This window comes from Colletotrichum spaethianum, assembly GCF_022836535.1.
Source record: "Colletotrichum spaethianum MAFF 239500 DNA, contig40, whole genome shotgun sequence".
NCBI classification, from domain to species: domain Eukaryota; kingdom Fungi; phylum Ascomycota; class Sordariomycetes; order Glomerellales; family Glomerellaceae; genus Colletotrichum; species Colletotrichum spaethianum.
In genome coordinates, this window is record NW_026054810.1 from 157,581 (window position 1) to 174,119 (window position 16,539).

The following is a 16,539-nucleotide window of genomic DNA, read 5'->3' on the forward strand; positions in this document are numbered from 1 at the left end:
TCAGGGTTGCATCGTACCCACTGGGGCCCGGACGGATCGCGAATCTTTGCGCCTATGGCACTAGGGCCTGTTAGGCATGCGGGATTGAGATGCGCGTTTAAGCAAGTCTGCTGCTACTGCTCCTCACCTGAGCCAAGCTTTTTTCGTCTGTCACGTCAAGGGCTCAAGTTACAGTTCCAGAGAAACACTGCCTCACCAAACAATCTCGACTTACTCGGCAGGAGATTGCGATCAAATGGACGCGAGGCAGCGACGTATCCACATCAATGGCATGGCAAACGAGAAAACTCACACACAAACGCACACGCAAACCCGGCCTTGGGCTGCAAACTTGAGGCTGAAAGGACAAGGCCAGAGACCCGCGAAAAGGCAATCCCGTCCGGATCTCACCCCCTCCATCAATCCCGTCCTGGCCACCTGGGAATGGAACCATGAAACAAATTTATAGCCCGCTACGGAGGCACACAGCCGGTCACTCAACGCTCCTCAGGCGCATCTCGACAGGGTCGACCTTCTTTCCGCCTGTTCTTGGCAACCTCTTCTGGGATCGCCTCTGCTCACAGATCTGTCCGTGTTCTTCTTATGCGACGGATGGAAGACAATGCTAGAATGAACTACGCACATCAAACAGGGAACACCGACGTCGTCAACCTCGGCAGGTCTTGTCACTGTATCAGGATATTCCCTGTGGAGTTTCCCTCTCAAAGCACCTGCCTGAGCGGCCACGCCAGGCCTGCATCGGCCAACACTGACGGTAGTCTGCTAGCTTCATCTCCCCTCTGGCTGTCACTGACCAGTCAGCCAAGGTGGCCTGCGAGCAAGGTCCCACACGGGGGCCATTGAGCCTTCCTGACCTCCTACTGTGGTAAAGGGGCGCCCACTAGCAATCAGCGTGTGGCTGCATCGCAATTGGGGAAAGGGTAGAAAGTGGACGGATGCGCAGTCGGGCGTTCGGGGGCTTCGACATGTCCATTCGGAGGTAGGACGGGGAACGGCGGGGCTAGCAAGGCACCCAACCAGTCACCTGCAATGCTGCATTCACGGCGCTGACGGAACCCATTTGATGCCGAGCTCGAGATGAGTGGGACGTTGTAAGACTCTCGCGCGCCGTTCTGACCAGCGGACGCCGCTCTCAAATGCGGTCCACACCAAAAGCCAGACAACTGGCCTTTACTTGAATCACCCGGCGGCAAAGGGTAAGCCAGACTATCCGTCGCGGCTGATCTGGAATCCTATGGTCTTCCAGTCGCGGCAGTTGCACAATATTACATCAGTGTCCATGAGCGACTCCAACCCAAACGCGGAATCGATTTCAGCCAACACTCAAGTTCCCCACGTCGAGTTGGCTGGCCTCGTCCAATCCATGCCCGAGAGTCAAACTTACTCCGCATAGAAACAGACGGCAGACAACAGATGGGAAGCGGGAGGCAGGATGTGGCCTCGAGCTGGGAATCTCACACCACCTCCGATGCATCCCAAACGTGAAAGGGGGAGAAGGGGGGCCATGCGGCTCACACGGGACACGGGCTGATTTAACCTTCTAGGATGATCGCTTTGATCGCGGCCCAAGGTCCTGGAACGGCTTCAGCGATGCACCTCTGGTCCGGACTGCCGTCTTCGCGGACGGGTTCCCTGAGCAGACTTTGGTCCGATGACAAAGCTGGGTGGGATTTCCAGTGTCCCATGCGCCTGGGCAGCGGTGGCCAAGGACTGTCTACAGGCTAGAACCTTCCTCTTCTCTCGTGATGTGCTAAGAAATGGCGGAGACAAAAGGGACGAGAACATGGCAAAGGCTCCCAGGCAATCCATACCTGCCTTTCGCCGCCCAGGAACTCCCAAAACACACCGTCATGCAGCGCGACGGTCATGACTACGATGGCCCCTATTTCGGACTCCTGCCCGGCCCCTGAAACCGAAAAAACTCGAAAAATGCGGCCTCCAGCGGTTCGCACTGGGGATCGTCGGGGTTTTCTCTTGGCCGCCTGTCTTGAGTGTGTGCCGGGGTTGTGGACAACTTAACATTCCGCAGCCTGCAGCCCGCGTCTTTTCCGCCGTGATGATCAATCTGTTCTTGTAGCGTCTCCGAAGTCCTCCTCGTCCGTGACCCGGGGCTTCCGCAGCTGCATATCGTATTCTTGTTTTGCTTACTTTCAACAAAAAGAGAAAGAAGATTACCCGCTCCGCGGATGCCGAATCTCCGTTCGTCCAGCACTCACCCGAACCGAGTCATCGCTGGACCTCGCACGATAGTTGCTGTCATGTACGGTGTGGACTGAATCGAGTAGTGGACACCTGTATGTATGCTCAGGGTTGCCTGTTGGCAGATGTCGCGCAAAATCGCCGCTCAGTCAGCAATGTGGCAATCGTCTCGTGCTGCTACTCATGCCCAAACTCCAGAGATCGGCCTTGGCCACTGGATTGTCTGTCTCCACCCAGACGCTTCGGGTGTGCTCTCATGACAATGGGATTTGAAGAAGCTGCCTCCAGTCCGGTCAACTGGTTAGTTTTGCGTTGGCTTTGTTCCAACTATCCGTGAAACGCGCGAGTGAGCCCAAAGACCGTGATGACATAAGATTTGATAAGATAAGACTCCCGAGCTTTAAGTGGCCCCCACTAAAGCTCCGGTCAACTCAATCCCCAACGCGAAAACGGCGTCGCCCACGCGTCGGACTTCGACGACCATTCCATCCGGCGGTGCTATCTGTATTCTCATGATGTGACTAAACTTCTCATCGCGACGACCTACACACGCTGCCCATTCGTAAGTGACTTGCGAAATAGTCGGCACCGCAACTTGGGCGGAGTTGAAGACAAAATTACACAAAGCTACACCTCCACTTACCCTTCGTCCGCCATGGCTCGCAAATCGGGCAACACCGCCCAGGCTGCAGGCACAAACGGCAGCCGAGATATTAGGAGCTTCTTCGGGGCTGGCCATGCACCGAAATCTGCTACGCCTGCGGTGTCGTCGTCGCAGGCTTCCCAGGAGTCCAGATCAGAAATCTCGAGATCGCAGTCGCCCGATACCGCCCCGGAGTTGCCAGCTACTGCTCGCAACCAGACCCGAAGTGTGAAGCCGCTCAAGCAAACGGCGACCAAGGGTACTCGTTCAAAGAAAGCGCAACACAGGACCTCAAACTCGAACACCCGAGGTCTACCGGGTCGAGCTGTATCTCCGACAGCCCTCCCACGACCTCTTACATCGTCAAACTTGAACACTTCGGCGTCGTCACTATCAGAACTCCAAACCACCCCTGTCCTCCCGTCATCCCTCCGGCGTTTGATATATCAGACACCGGGCCGCAGGAGACCGCGATCGCGGTCACGCACCCCAGGGAAGGACGCCACCCCCAAGACGCTGCCATCAGGGCAGAACAGCGGTTCCTCGCGGAAGGTACGGTTCTCCTCGCTACCTTCGTCAACCAAGCAGTCCCCTGAGCCGGAGGAAGTTACGACACCTAGGCGGCGGCTCTTTGGGCAGAGTCCAGCCAGGAAAACGGCGAGCGAGAGCCCGCCCGGGTCCCCATCGGCATGCAAGGTGTCTGCTCTGTCTTCGTTGCGAGAAAGCAAGTCACCAGGAACACTCAAACGTGATAGCTCAGGGGAACCAAAAATCAGCGGGACCCCCAACAGCTTGCCGTCTCTCCCAAGTTTACCAAGTTCCCCAAGCATGCCACCGTCTCCCTCGACAGCAAAGAAGCGTCTCACTCTCGCCCGAGACACAGTGATTAAAGGTTCCGACGAAGAGAATGATGACGACTCGTTCTCTGATGATTCATTCCCCGACCTCGACATGCTGGGCCCGTCCAAGCCGAGGCCAGATGGGACACCAAAAGCCAAGAGACGGGCCAAGATGGTACACAAATCACCCCTCACCATCCAGCCGAAGCACAAATTCGATTTCAAGACGTTGGACGCGCATTCGAGAAGACACGACGTGCTGTTCGACAGTCCCAAGCGGCAAGGTGCGCCCGAGGTCAAGGACGAAGTGATGGAGGACCTGGGGGTGAGCCCTAGTAAGGCCCGCCAGAAGTTGATTGAGATTGCTGGTGTCAAGACCGAGGAGGATGCGGACAAGGCGATGAAGGCGATGGATCGGACAGATGCGGGTGCGTCCAGAACCAAGTGGTATTTCTTTAAGAAGGATGGCGGTCTGGGCGAGCCCGCCCCTTTTCCGAAAAAGTGTGCAAAAGGGCCCTGGTCGTTCCTTGGAAAGGCGGGATCGCGAGATCGACACCTCATGTCCGGGATGCCCGCCAGTCTGGCAATCACTGTTGGACTTCCAGACGACCTGTACCTCTGGATCTTGGACATGGTCAGTGTCGAACAGGTCAATGTCCTCCGGGAGGAATACCGCAGGATCGCCGCGGCCAACAGAAAACAGGTCAAGCGGCTCATCACACCCCAGCGGCTTGAAGAAACCTTACGCAGGCTGGGCGCCGCGGACTATGTTGGTGACGAGGTGCTCAAGCCAGTGCGAGAAGTTCGAGATATCTATGCCGATTATGACTGGCAGCCTTTCCAGTCGTTCCTTGAATGGCTGTACTGGGTAGCAGCTCAGCTTAGCCACGACTCTGTGGTTTTCGCCGTGAAGATGCTCTTACGCATGGCGGCTGATAGGGTGATTCTTGAGAACGCGGATATCCTGACGCATCATCAACATACCCTGGAGGGTTTGGTGAATACGGTTGAGGACGCTGTCTGGGGCGACTTTGTAAGTTGAGTCTCAGGATGCGATATCGGGATCAGAACCATCACTGACTTTGATACGTACAGTGCTTCGAGATCTGCTCGTCTCTTTATCATGGATTCGACAAGACATCACTCCGGATACTGCCGCTTCTATGTATGCCAGTCACCTCGCCCAAACTTCATGAGCTACGAAGACGTCTGGCGGTCGCGTTCTTCCTCCGGGACGCAGCACTAGCCAGCGAGCACCCTGACGATGCCATTTCTCTACGTCTCGTCATTGCCAGGGTCAAGGACAGCGACTTCCATATCAGCCACAGGACTGACTACACCGACCTGAAGGCCCTGGTGCAGCTTCTCGATATGGCCGTGGATGACGGCTCCTTTGTGCGTGACGAAAACAACCGAGAGCATGAAAGAGAGTTCAATGCGGAGATTGACGACCTTGCGAGGCGTCTCAAGGCCATCTGGCGCGGTATCAACGATACCGGAGCCGCAAACCTGGCGCGTACAGAGACCAAGAGCGTCCTCGAGTGGGTTGGAGAGCGCCTGAACTACTCAGTCCGGACCAAACGCCCGCCTACGCAAAGCATCTTTGGCGACCAAGGACCGTCGTCAGCGAAAAAGAGGCGGCAACAAGACTTTATGCAAAAGTTTGTCCACTCGAGGAGGAACAAGCCGGCCGAGACAACGGACATCAAGGCCGAATCACCGTCAAGCGAGGACGACACGTTCGTCACGGCACTCGGCGAATGATGATGGACTCGTAGTATAACGATAACTACCTAATACGCCAAGAGTTGGCCACGATCATACAGCATCTAAGATACACCACAGGAAGGGGGTTTCAAAAACAGGATGGCGCCGGGAGTTTCCTTCATGCAGCGTTGCGTTTGTCCAGCCCCCGGGAGTGGGAGAAAAGGGGGGGAGGGGCTATATAGGTTTTTGCAGGGCGCGCGCTTTCGGAGAGAGGATGTGCTTTAGTCGGTGAACCTGCGGTTGGGGTTCTTTCCAAACAGAGTCTCGCGGACGGCCGGCAGACCGGTGTCCTGGAGAATGACTAGGCGTTCCTCGAATGTGTTGTTGATTTCAATCTTTCCCTTTCCGCCAACGATGAATACACCTCCGGCGCTGTTTGCTCCGTCATTAGCCTCTGTTCTTGTGGATCCTGCGACATGTGCAATGTGTATAGAAAAACGTACCTCTCCGCGGGCAGGGGGTCGGACTCGTCGACCTTGACGGACGTGTCCTTGCCAACCTCCTTCTTGTATTCCTTGACGGCGTCCTCAATGGCCTTCTTGACGGCGTCAAAGTCGGCTTTCCGCGCGCGAATGACGACCTCAGGTTCGGCGAGGGCATAGAGGCCCTCGAGAATCAGGTTTTTGAGGGTGGTCTGGTACTTGCCCTTGTCCTTTGTGGCGGATGCCAGCTTCTTGCGGGCATCCTCGAAGATATTGTCGAGGAGCTCCTGGCGGGCGCCAAGGACCTTGAGGCGCGTCTTGTTGGAAACGGTGGAGCGAGTGATCTGCTGGGACATCTGGGCCTGCTTGAACTTCTTCTCGTACTGGCCGTCGATGGCGTCCGTCTCCTGGCGGACGAGCTTGGACTTTTCGATTGCGAACTCCTCGTTGGCCTTGATCTCGATCTCGCGGGCCTTCTCCATCGCCTCCTGCTTGATGAAAGCCGTCATCTTGCGGAGCTCCTGACCGACCTGTTCGTCACACCCTGGAGTCAGTGAAGGTCTTGCGAGCCATGCTGTGCTTTGTGTCGTCGATGATGGGCGGGCGATGCGGGGGAGCTTACTTGGTCGTCGGTCAACGGTTGGTGCGACATGATGGGCGGTTTTGGGGGGGGTTGTCTGCGTGAGCGACTTTGTTTTCCGATTCAATTAGGATTTTCGGGAAACGAGGAGGACGACGGGCAACGATGGACCGCGCGGAATGGGTGGTGAGACGCTTTTTGAGCCCGTCGGGGGTCGAGGTAAGTCGTGATGGGAGGGGGGGTCGGGTTCGGTGGAGGTTGAATGAAGCTGTTGTTTGACGAGGCCTTGCTACCTTCTCTAAGCCGCAGCAGCACACCAGCCAGCAAGCATCACTGGACGTTCGGCCCAGCTTTAGCGACCTGCGCTACCCACTCACAGAGGGTAGCCCGTCAGCCACATCAGCTTGGGTGGACGCCCAAACTCGTAGCCCCATTTGTGTACCCACGAAAGGCGCAAGCCACATATGGCTCGTGCGTCTCGAACTACCTAGCACCACTTCTCCAGCCACGTTTTCTTCTGAAGCCAGTGACATCAGACATCACGCAAGTCAGGGAAAAAGATAAGATACTGTAACGCAACATCCGGGTGTCAGGTGACGCCGGTCCGAGAAGCAGCCGCACCGCCACGAGCACTGAATAATGCAATGCAGGCGGGACCTGAAGAGTGGGGAGCCCACCCTGGCTGCAGTGTCGTGGTGGTGCTTGGTTGCTGCGTGCACCGTGGATTACTGGGGAGTGCAGCGCACGAAGTGTTGTACCTCACTCTCCGTTGGGGCACTTCCTGGTTTCCCGCCAGTCCAGACCCGAATCCCGACCCTCTCTTTCTCTACACCGATCGGAACAGCGGGCGGCCATTGCGTCGTGCATAGCCAACGTACGTCTGTCTGGTGTTTCGAGCTGAGGCCACGATCTAACAGAGAACGTGGTTCACCGACTCCGGCCATGCTAGTGGAAACCCCGTGTTTTAATAACGCGCATTAAATTGATTCTACGCAAGCAACAGTTCCGTGAGAGAGGAAACGGCCCTGTTTCTCCTCGACTGCTGTCAGAACAAAGTAGACGCGCAACCGGACTTTGAAACCCATCCACAAGCTCTCTCTTGGCGGCTATTGGAGGAAAGCGCAGCACCACACATTTTCGCCCAAAGCGTGGCGACCACTCTTCGGCCAAACGTTCCTGGCTACATCTTTTCCCCCCAAAACGTTAGAAGCGATTCCCGCACCATTCTTCTGTCCTCCTCCATCCCGTCGAAGCGTCCGATCACCCGCCGAAGTCGATTCCATCGGGCCATTTCGCAAAGGGAAACAATACCTCCCTCCACCCCCACGAACGAACGCTGTGACAGACCGAGGGGAGGGAACGAGAGACAAGGGACGATCGACGATACTTCATGACCCCGACGGCTGCGGCTTCAACATCAACAACTGCCGCCGCCAAATGACCGACACCTAGCTGGATACTGTGCGCGCAATGGGGTCCCTTGGCGGCATCTCCCCCGGGGGAACAATCGCCGTACGCTTCCCAACCCCTTTGCGCTGGACATTTGTTCCCTTGAAACGAGTGCGCCCAAGTCGCTAACATGTGTTCCTTGACGCAGATCGGGATCATCGTCGGCCTCTTATCCACCAGCGTCCAGAGCTTAGGCCTCACTCTCCAGCGGAAATCTCACATCCTCGAAGACGAAAAGGGTCCGCACGAAATACGCCGGCCGCCGTACCGGAGGGGCAGGTGGCAGCTGGGGATGGGCATGTTCATCGCCGCCAACCTTCTCGGTAGCTCCGTCCAGATCTCGACTCTCCCTCTCCCCGTGCTCTCGACTCTGCAGGCCTCGGGTCTCGTCTTCAACTCAATATGCGCCACCCTCATCCTTAACGAGCCCTTCACGAGGTGGTCGCTTTGGGGCACGCTGCTGGTCTGCACCGGCGCCGTGCTGATCGCCATCTTCGGCGCCATCCCTGAGCCCGCTCATAACCTGCGGGAGCTTCTCGACCTGCTCGGCCGGAAACCGTTCATTGTGTGGATGAGCATGCAGGCCTTGCTGGTTCTTTCCATAGCCATCAGCGTCGACTGCCTCGACCACTTCACGAGCATGTCACTCAACTCAAAGTTCCGCTTCGCCCGCGGTCTTGCATATGGGTGCATAAGCGGCATCCTCTCGGCGCATTCGCTGCTGGTTGCGAAGTCGGCTGTCGAGCTGATCATTAAGACGATCGCCGACGGTAACAACCAGTTTGTCCACTGGCAGGCGTGGGTCCTCGTGCTGGCGCTGATCACCCTGGCTCTGAGCCAGCTCTACTACCTGCATCGTGGTCTGAAGCTCGTTTCGACTTCGGTGCTGTACCCCTTGGTATTCTGCATCTATAACATCATCGCGATCTTGGACGGCTTGATCTACTTCAAGCAGACAGACATGATCAACCCCCTCCGCGCGTGTCTCATCGCACTGGGAACCGTGATCCTGCTGGCCGGCGTGCTGGCCTTGTCCTGGCGCCTCAGCGACGAGCAGCACCCCCCCGGCGTTGGCCAATCTTCCCTGGCACCCGGCCTCGGCCTCGTGGAAGACACGGAAGACGAGGAAGAGTCTCTCCTAGGCGGCGACGACCTCTACAGCCTCCACGAAGAGGACGACCCCTTACCTGCAACGACCTACTCGACGTTTAATGTGGCGAGCGGCGAGTCATCCCCACTAACTCCCACACCCAGGCGCAAAAAGACTGGCAGGAGATGGCAGGAACGCGCCGAGATCTGGGGCGAGCTCGAAGACCGCGATACGCCCAGCCCGCCCGTCTCGCGCAGGCGCTCCAGCACGATGCCCGACGCTAGCGAATCGACATCTCTGCTCCCGCACCGCCGCGGCGCGAGCAGCGGCAGCGGCAACCAGTTTCCCCCTCTCACTCCCGCCTCAGAAGCAGGGCCTAGCGGTGAATCACCATCGTCACGCCGGCCCATGGGGCGCAGGAGACGTAAATCTACGGGATTCCCGGGCTTCACGGCACGCCGCCGGCGCAAGAGCCAGAGCAGCACGCCCACGTTGCAGGAAGCGCTGGGCGGCATCTGGAAGCTCAAGTGGTGGCGGTCCGAAGGGAGGCCCGGTAGTGCGGTGGCGGATGACGGTGCGAGTAACCCGCCGGGAAGCAGCGGGAGCGGCAGTGCATGGCCGATGTTCCGAGACGAGCCTCCGCCGGGGACAGGGCAAGGGGAAGGGGATCCCGGAGCTGGAGGAGGCAGGGAGAACGGCAGCGGCAGCGGGTCCCATGATAGGGGGCGGGGCGGCCGGCCGAATGACGATTCGCTTGTATGAGTACCGGATCATTGTCATGTCTTTATTCCCTTTTAAACATTTTCCTTTTTCATCATGCAGAACCCCTTTTCTATGTGTGTGAGCGGGTGAGCCGTCCACTTGCGTCGTAATTCATGGGGAAAAAGCATTTGGGCCGACCTGCTGGAGTTCATTTACGTGTCCCAAGGGCCCAGCATTTCTATTCTGCATTAAGATTTTACATCCACTGGGCTCCAATATTACGCGGCAGTACTGACGCTTGGGTTCCTTACCCGACTTCTAGGTCTGTGAGTAGTAAACGCGATGACGTGGTGACGGACGACGTGAGCAGAGCAAAACACGCAGCAGGCCATGTCTGGCAGTGCCGCATTTTGCGCGACAAGAGTCTCCTTTTTAGATGATGGGCACCATACCGTCCATCCGAAACCCGCACATGGCTGCAGAGGGGATAATCGATCCTACGCCGGCACGCGTTTTGCCCCAAGTGATATCTTTGGGCCTGTTCTCGCCCAACATCGGATTATCTGTGTGGCGAGGACGCGGGCGGTGCAGACTGCGCGAGGGGGCCCGACGTCGGCCGTCTATCCGTGATCCCTTTCGTATCCGCGTGTTTGTGCGTCCGCGCCAGCACGAGAATCGAAGGGAAACCCCCTTAAAGGTGCCATCATGGTGTTCTTCTACCTGCCTACGAAGGTTTTATGGCGAGTTCGGCGCCCGTGTAGAGCCCCCACCCCCGTTTTGTGTTACCGCCATTATACCTTTTTTCCCCCCGCCGATAGCCGTGACAGTAGGCACACGGGTGCTATATCTATCACAACCCAAAAAAACGGGAGAGCGACGTCGGAGGATAAGTTTACATTCCTGGCAATGGACTGACTAGCGCTCGACGACACGACAGGACGTTCGGGGGGCGGTGTGTGAGGAAGCCTGCGAAGAGGGATGGGCGATCATGGCTGACTCGCAGGCATTATGGTATGCGGCCGATACCCAACCGGCCGACGTCAAAAATAAAAAAATAAAAAAAAGGGGGGGGGGGGAGCGAACCCATTCTTCTTGACGGGTGTGGCTTGGGGGCTTTGAGATGTGGAAGCGTGATGGCCGACCCGTGGGCGCTGGCTGCGATCGTGCTTAGTAGGTTCGCCAAACCCGCACACTGTGATCTGGATAGAGATTGCCGAAGCCCAGATGCTCCCCGTTCTGCTTCGACGAGTACGGACTCGGTCCGCAGCTTCGGGCCTATCCAGCACGATCCGGGAGTGTGTGGGAGTACGGGGACCATGGCCGCCTCTTGCATAATGTCCGTACCCGCCGGCCAGCGCACCTCTCCACGTCCCAGGCGCCACCGGACAGCCGGCTCGCCCGCTCAAGATGGGCCAGACACAACCATAGAAAGAAAAGAATTTTAAATAAAAATAAAACCAGCGAGACGCAGGACTGATTCTTTATTAACTCGCCGGCGCCGCCAATGCTCCTCCAAGTACTGCGTGCGGGAGATAGATGGGCCCCCCGCCCGTCGTTGATCCGGGTAGATTGGCCCAGTTCGTCTATCTTGTTTCGTTTATATGTGCGCGCGGGGGGGGCGCAGCGTCAACCCCGACCTACCGCAGACCACCGGCCTGTCATGATGACCCTCTCGGCGGCAGGCTGTCTATCTCAACCAGTCTAGCATGCCAGGCTGAACCGAGCCCTTGCAGTAATTTATCCGGCTCTGCCTATCGACGAACCAAGTCGGATGTAGGAAGGGGGAGCTGGATGGGACAACCTCCCTACGTGTACACCCAGAGTTTCCTTGGCGGTGTGTTACCCAGACACAGATGCCCATTCTATTCCAAGCTGCAATGACACTCTACACCTCTGAGGATCCTGTCAAGTGGCCAAAATTCCCGGCTTTCGCTTGTAGAATGCCTGGCGATCTCGTTTATCCCAATCATTGGGGGCCGCAGTCAGATATATTGCACCTTGCCTTGGCTGTGTCGACGCCTTTCAGGTCGCCACCGTCACGAATAGATCCATAAAGTGGCACACGCACGCTAGGTCAACAACCGAGATTGTTATATATATGAACTCATCTCGTTCGCAGCCAAGTCCTCCCCTACTATACCACGTCAGGTCAGCATCTACAAGGCACACGCCTCCCCCATTATCCTTACACAATTCACGACCCGGAGACCACGTTCACTTGGTCGAGTGCGCACAAAGTCACACATGCCCACACACCAAAAGACAACCGCACGAGATGGACAAAGGTTGAGAAACAGGTTTGTTTTCAGGGCAAGTCCCCCCTTTTACAGATCAGAGATAATCAACACTAAAAATCTATATATGATGTCCACACTAAAACAAGAAAAAGGAGGTTGTCGTCAATTCAGCTCGAGAGCCAAGATGACCGCGGCTAGAGAGAGTGAGAGAGTGAGTGAGAGGGTATGGCCGTCACACAAGACTTTCGCTTCGAATATCTCCGTTCAAAAATTCGTTTCCATGCGTCAAGAGTCGTAAGCCCCCTATCCTCCCGTAGGACCAGGAAGACAAGGAGGGCTCTGCGGAATTGCAGAGAAAAGGGTGGGGTAAGATATTGATTCTGCCTGTCCACTTTGTCTAAGGAGAAAGATTAAGGCCAGTCAATGGCCGCGGCGGAGGTGAGGCGATTATCGTTCCATTCCCATCCCAAGAAAAAAGAAAAGGAGGCGGTGCTATGCCCGCTCCCTTACTGCCACACAGCAAGAATAAGGGGGGTTTCCGAAGAAAGAAAGGTTCCCAGAACGAGAGGCGAGAAAGGTTTGAATTGCCCAATCCGTGGTCTGCGGCATTGCCCCGAAAAATGAGGCTGCCGAGACTTTAGAAGCCGCGGTAGCCAGACTTCTCGTCAATGTGGCGGTAGCGTTCGCGCTCCTTGCGGTCCTTAAGGAGCATGGCCGTGCAGACGATGAGGAGGGCGTCGACACCGACCATGCCGAAGACGGCGGTGAAGATGTTGTCGACAAAGATGTTGGCGAAGCTCGTGATCGGGGCTGCGCAGCCGCGCTGCAGGGCGGCGGCGGCGGGACTCGGGCACTGGGCGTCGGTGACGAAGGCGGGTGAAGTGCTGTTGAAGTATCCGCAGCACTTGAACTATCGATGCGTGTTAGCCAAAGGAGACTTGGACGTTGGGCATCACGTTAGTCACTTACAGCAGTCTGCATGAGTTCCTGGACGACAGGGTTCTGGGCATTCCACGTCTTGCTGAAATCGTTCTTGGTGGTGAGGGTGAGGACCCAGAGATAGACACCAAGGATCAGACTGAAGAGGCCGCAGAAGGTGGTCAAGTAGCCCGAGATCTTGAGCCAGCCGCGGGTGGGCGTAATCATACCGGGGATGGTGCTGATGAAAGTGACGAAGATGAAGACGGCGTTGGCGATGCCAGCTGCGGCCATGTCAGTACTCATGTTGATATGTCACCCCCGTGGGATGCCAACGGGATCGTCCGCATCACGCTGTCCTTTACGCACCTGTCAACGGGAATTGGGCCGTCAGCAGACGCATGACGGCATCGGTTCCGTCCGTCGGGGTCTCCTTGATGAGGTTCTGGTTGATGAGGGCGAAACCGAGGAGAAGGGCTCCGGTGACGAGGAAGATGAAGTCGGCGACCACGAAGGCCATGAGGATTTTGTTGGCCATGGCTGGTGACGTTTTGTCAAAAAACCGAGCAGCCTAGAGACCCGAGAACCAAGATGTCGCTCGGAGAGACTTGGCTGCTCCTCTTTGCTTTCGACCTGAAGCGGGATGATCCTCCTCTTCCGAGATTCCTCCTCTTTTGTTGGAAATAGATTTTAGGTTGTTAGGCGTAAGAAGCTGATGAGAGTTGACGGCCGGCGTCTTTCGGTGATGTTCGGTACGGACTCGGTTGTGTGTTCGTCGCCTTCGCTGTGCCGGGAGGGTAAGGACTGTCTTCGACCAGCAAAAAACCAAGGGAACTTCCACCACCCAGCGGGGACAATCGAGCGCACACAAGTTCGGAGAGGGGTGAAAAAAGAGAGCGGTCGACGAAGCCGTCGCGAAGAAGAAAATAAGGCAGGTTTGAACGATAGTACAGAAGAAGGTGAAGATGGACCGAAAATCTCCCTCCAAAGGAGACCGCAACTTGCTACACGGAGTGGGAGAAGAGGAGAAGAGGTTCCTGGCGCTGGCGCTGGTCCGCAAGGCGAGGTCTGAGCCTCTGAGCCTCTGAGGGCGGGAGAGCGGCCGGCAAGGGGGGGTCCCACAAAACTGTCTCGGACGAGACCTGCGCTGGCAAGGGAGACCCCAGAGCGAATCGCCAGATTCAATCAGACAGCAGAGGGGCACTGTATCGAGAAGGGGAAAAGCCACGACAGGTGGCCCGGAGGGGTGGTGGGCTTCATGGTCTTGCCTAGGTCGGGGTGGGTTACGTAGGTATTGGCGGCGTTGCGGTCAGGGCGGGCCCTCCCTGGTCTTGCCCACGAGCTCTCGAACAGCAGCCGCGAGGATGAGAAACGCACCAGAAACACCTTAGGACCTGCCCACAAATCGCACACTGTGGGCGCAAGGCTGCTTTCGCCGGCAGAGGAACGGTGCGAGATCTGCAGAGCCCACGCAAGAGGGAGGACTGGAGGGACTGTGTGAAGGGGAGGGAGGGACGACAATATGGGCTGAGGAAGGTCGCGATGAATCCGACTCCCTGACGGCGTGCGTTTCAGGATCGAGGGGTGGCCTCATGCAGGCGGCAAGGCACGCTCCAACCCAGGCCCCGTGCAGGCGCCGGCGTCCGGGATTGCGGCCAATCACGACACTCGAATCGCCCAAGAGTCGCCTGATTGGGGGGTGGTCGCCCGTTTGGCCAATGGCTTAGGGCTGCCGTTAGCTGGCTTGGCCCTGCCAGCACCTCACCAGTTTGTGTGTTGCTCGAGGTCCGGGCCTGCAACTTGCCTGCTGTGCACAGGTCACTGCGCAGCGAGCATCCCTCGAGGCGGTACACAGGCGTGACAGATGATCGTACTAACTCATCCCAATTCTCTTTCCCAACCTACTATTATTACCTGTACGCAGCATACTATTACCAGCACTCGTCACGCCTCCACTTCACGCGTGGAAGCATGGCCCATGCCTGCGATAATGAGGCTTACTTCAGCGGCCAACGGTTCCCAAGGAGAGAGAAGGAAGGCATGACACTCGAGCCTCCCTGACTTACATCATCGTCGGGAGACGGGAAAGGGAAAGAGAAACAGGAGACGGGCTTAGGAACCTTGCCCAGAAGGCGTACGCAACACAACGAGACATGTCACAAACTCGACGGGATGCTACTCTACACGCGTGACCAATCTTCATCCACCGAATCCACCGCATGCCTTCGCCGCCTGTTCCCGCCAACTTCTCTTGAATTCACATCTGCCCCGGTCAGACTCCCACGCATGCGGGAGAGAGAGAGCAAGAGAAAAAAACCACGGACAACGGTCCGCAATGCAGATTGGGCACTCCAACCTCGAGGCTGTGTACTACAACACCCCGTCGTGGCATCATTTGGACAGCAGTCTCGCCTTGCATCGACTGCGGTGGTACGACATTACCGCCGCCTACGTCCAATTTCCAAGCTCTTGGCTCCCCTGGAGACCCATGTTGCTGGCAGCCGTTGTCCCCACTACCTTACTTTGATAAGGTAACCCGGAGATGGGCGATTAAGTACGGATACGGAGTACACTATTCTAGGAACCCAGAGGCGGTGGGCTAGGTACTGCTGCTGACTCTCAGGAACAACGCCAGGGATCATGCAAGCGCTAGACCAGACTCGGGCCCTGTTTTTCTTCTCTTTTTTTTTATCCTTCCTATTTTTTCCCAGTCAGTTTTCCCTCGAGGTTCCCACACATCCATTCGTCCATTGAGGCTCTGTCTTGCGCAGCCCTAGGATACTACTATGCCATGATGCATCGTCCCGGCATGCGCATGGAGGGTTCCCGGGCAAGTTTTGCTGCCGTTGGCCTTGGGACGCCCAGACCTGTCAAAATAATACCCTCCGACTCTGTGCCCGACCAAAACATGGCCAAAGCATAGCAAAACGTTGTCGTTGGCTCGACTACCGCCACCGGTTACCGTTGTTACAACACAGTAGCCGAATGCAACCAAAGAGCATAGTCATTGCCGTTCGATGTCGGGGGTCTTGCCTCGTGTTGTTTCGTGCCCTCCCTGCGGTGCCGTTCCGTTCCGTGTTACTGTCCGGCTACTACCCATTGATGGAAACCGACACAGAAACATGAGCCCGCACGCGCGAGACTTTGAAGGGTGCGCCGTCAACGAGCCGATTCAGCGCTGCTGAGTTCCAATATCATGGTTCGCGAACTTTTGATCGCACTTTGAGGCCGATCGTTGGAAGGGGACGTCGTCTGGACTTGTCACGGTTCTCAACCCAGCGGCAGTTGTATCCGAGTAGAGCATGCCGTGCCGCAAAGGATGACTTGCAGGACAAAGCCCGTAGGATCAACCCCAAAGGATTCATTCCATCTACCTAAATTCCGACCACAATGCCTAGAGGCACAGTCGGCACTCTGACGCCTCCAATTTGACTCACCCGGCAGATGACGCTTACTAGCAAATTCTTTCCAGTGCAAATAGGCTGCGGCGCTTAGCCAACGGCCAGCACCTAGTGGTAGAAAATAAAACGAAACTGCGTCGATATCCGCAACGCTTACGAACTGTTTGAAAAAAAAATGCACGCCGTGGGAAAAAGAAGTGGGCCCTAACCAGGGATCGAACCTGGGACCTCTCCCATATTGAGAAGCTGTTCGCAACCCTAAGGGAGAATCATACCGCTAGACCATCAGGGC

At 56.8% G+C, this 16,539-nt stretch overlaps 5 protein-coding genes and 1 non-coding gene across 6 annotated transcripts; 3 read left to right on the forward strand and 3 right to left on the reverse strand.

The window, feature by feature from the left end:
• Positions 1-2,854: 2,854 nt before the first annotated feature.
• On the forward strand, positions 2,855-3,438 carry ColSpa_10915 (uncharacterized protein; the record flags this gene model as incomplete). Its single annotated transcript, XM_049277127.1, is given in 2 exon segments — positions 2,855-3,101; positions 3,116-3,438. The coding sequence occupies 2 exon segments, from the start codon at positions 2,855-2,857 to the stop codon at positions 3,436-3,438; spliced, it is 570 nt and encodes a 189-aa protein (XP_049133084.1).
• A 232-nt stretch (positions 3,439-3,670) lies between these two features.
• ColSpa_10916 (uncharacterized protein) lies at positions 3,671-5,445 on the forward strand (the record flags this gene model as incomplete). The annotated part of the gene is made up of 2 exons (XM_049277128.1): positions 3,671-4,714; positions 4,777-5,445. 2 exons carry the CDS (start codon positions 3,671-3,673, stop codon positions 5,443-5,445), a joined length of 1,713 nt encoding a protein of 570 aa, XP_049133085.1.
• Positions 5,446-5,669: 224 nt separating this feature from the next.
• ColSpa_10917 (V-type proton ATPase subunit F) lies at positions 5,670-6,522 on the reverse strand (the record flags this gene model as incomplete). The annotated part of the gene is made up of 3 exons (XM_049277129.1): positions 5,670-5,820; positions 5,892-6,400; positions 6,493-6,522. The coding sequence occupies 3 exons, from the start codon at positions 6,520-6,522 to the stop codon at positions 5,670-5,672; spliced, it is 690 nt and encodes a 229-aa protein (XP_049133086.1).
• Positions 6,523-8,029: 1,507 nt separating this feature from the next.
• On the forward strand, positions 8,030-9,751 carry ColSpa_10918 (putative magnesium-dependent phosphatase; the record flags this gene model as incomplete). Its single annotated transcript, XM_049277130.1, has 1 exon — positions 8,030-9,751. One exon carries the CDS (start codon positions 8,030-8,032, stop codon positions 9,749-9,751), a length of 1,722 nt encoding a protein of 573 aa, XP_049133087.1.
• A 2,814-nt stretch (positions 9,752-12,565) lies between these two features.
• Positions 12,566-13,384, reverse strand: ColSpa_10919 (uncharacterized protein; the record flags this gene model as incomplete). The annotated part of the gene is made up of 3 exons (XM_049277131.1): positions 12,566-12,838; positions 12,898-13,130; positions 13,216-13,384. 3 exons carry the CDS (start codon positions 13,382-13,384, stop codon positions 12,566-12,568), a joined length of 675 nt encoding a protein of 224 aa, XP_049133088.1.
• A 3,063-nt stretch (positions 13,385-16,447) lies between these two features.
• Positions 16,448-16,539, reverse strand: ColSpa_tRNA_288. Its single transcript has 2 exons — positions 16,504-16,539; positions 16,448-16,483 (listed from the first exon to the last, which is right to left on the reverse strand). It is a non-coding gene; the product is annotated as a tRNA-Pro (tRNA).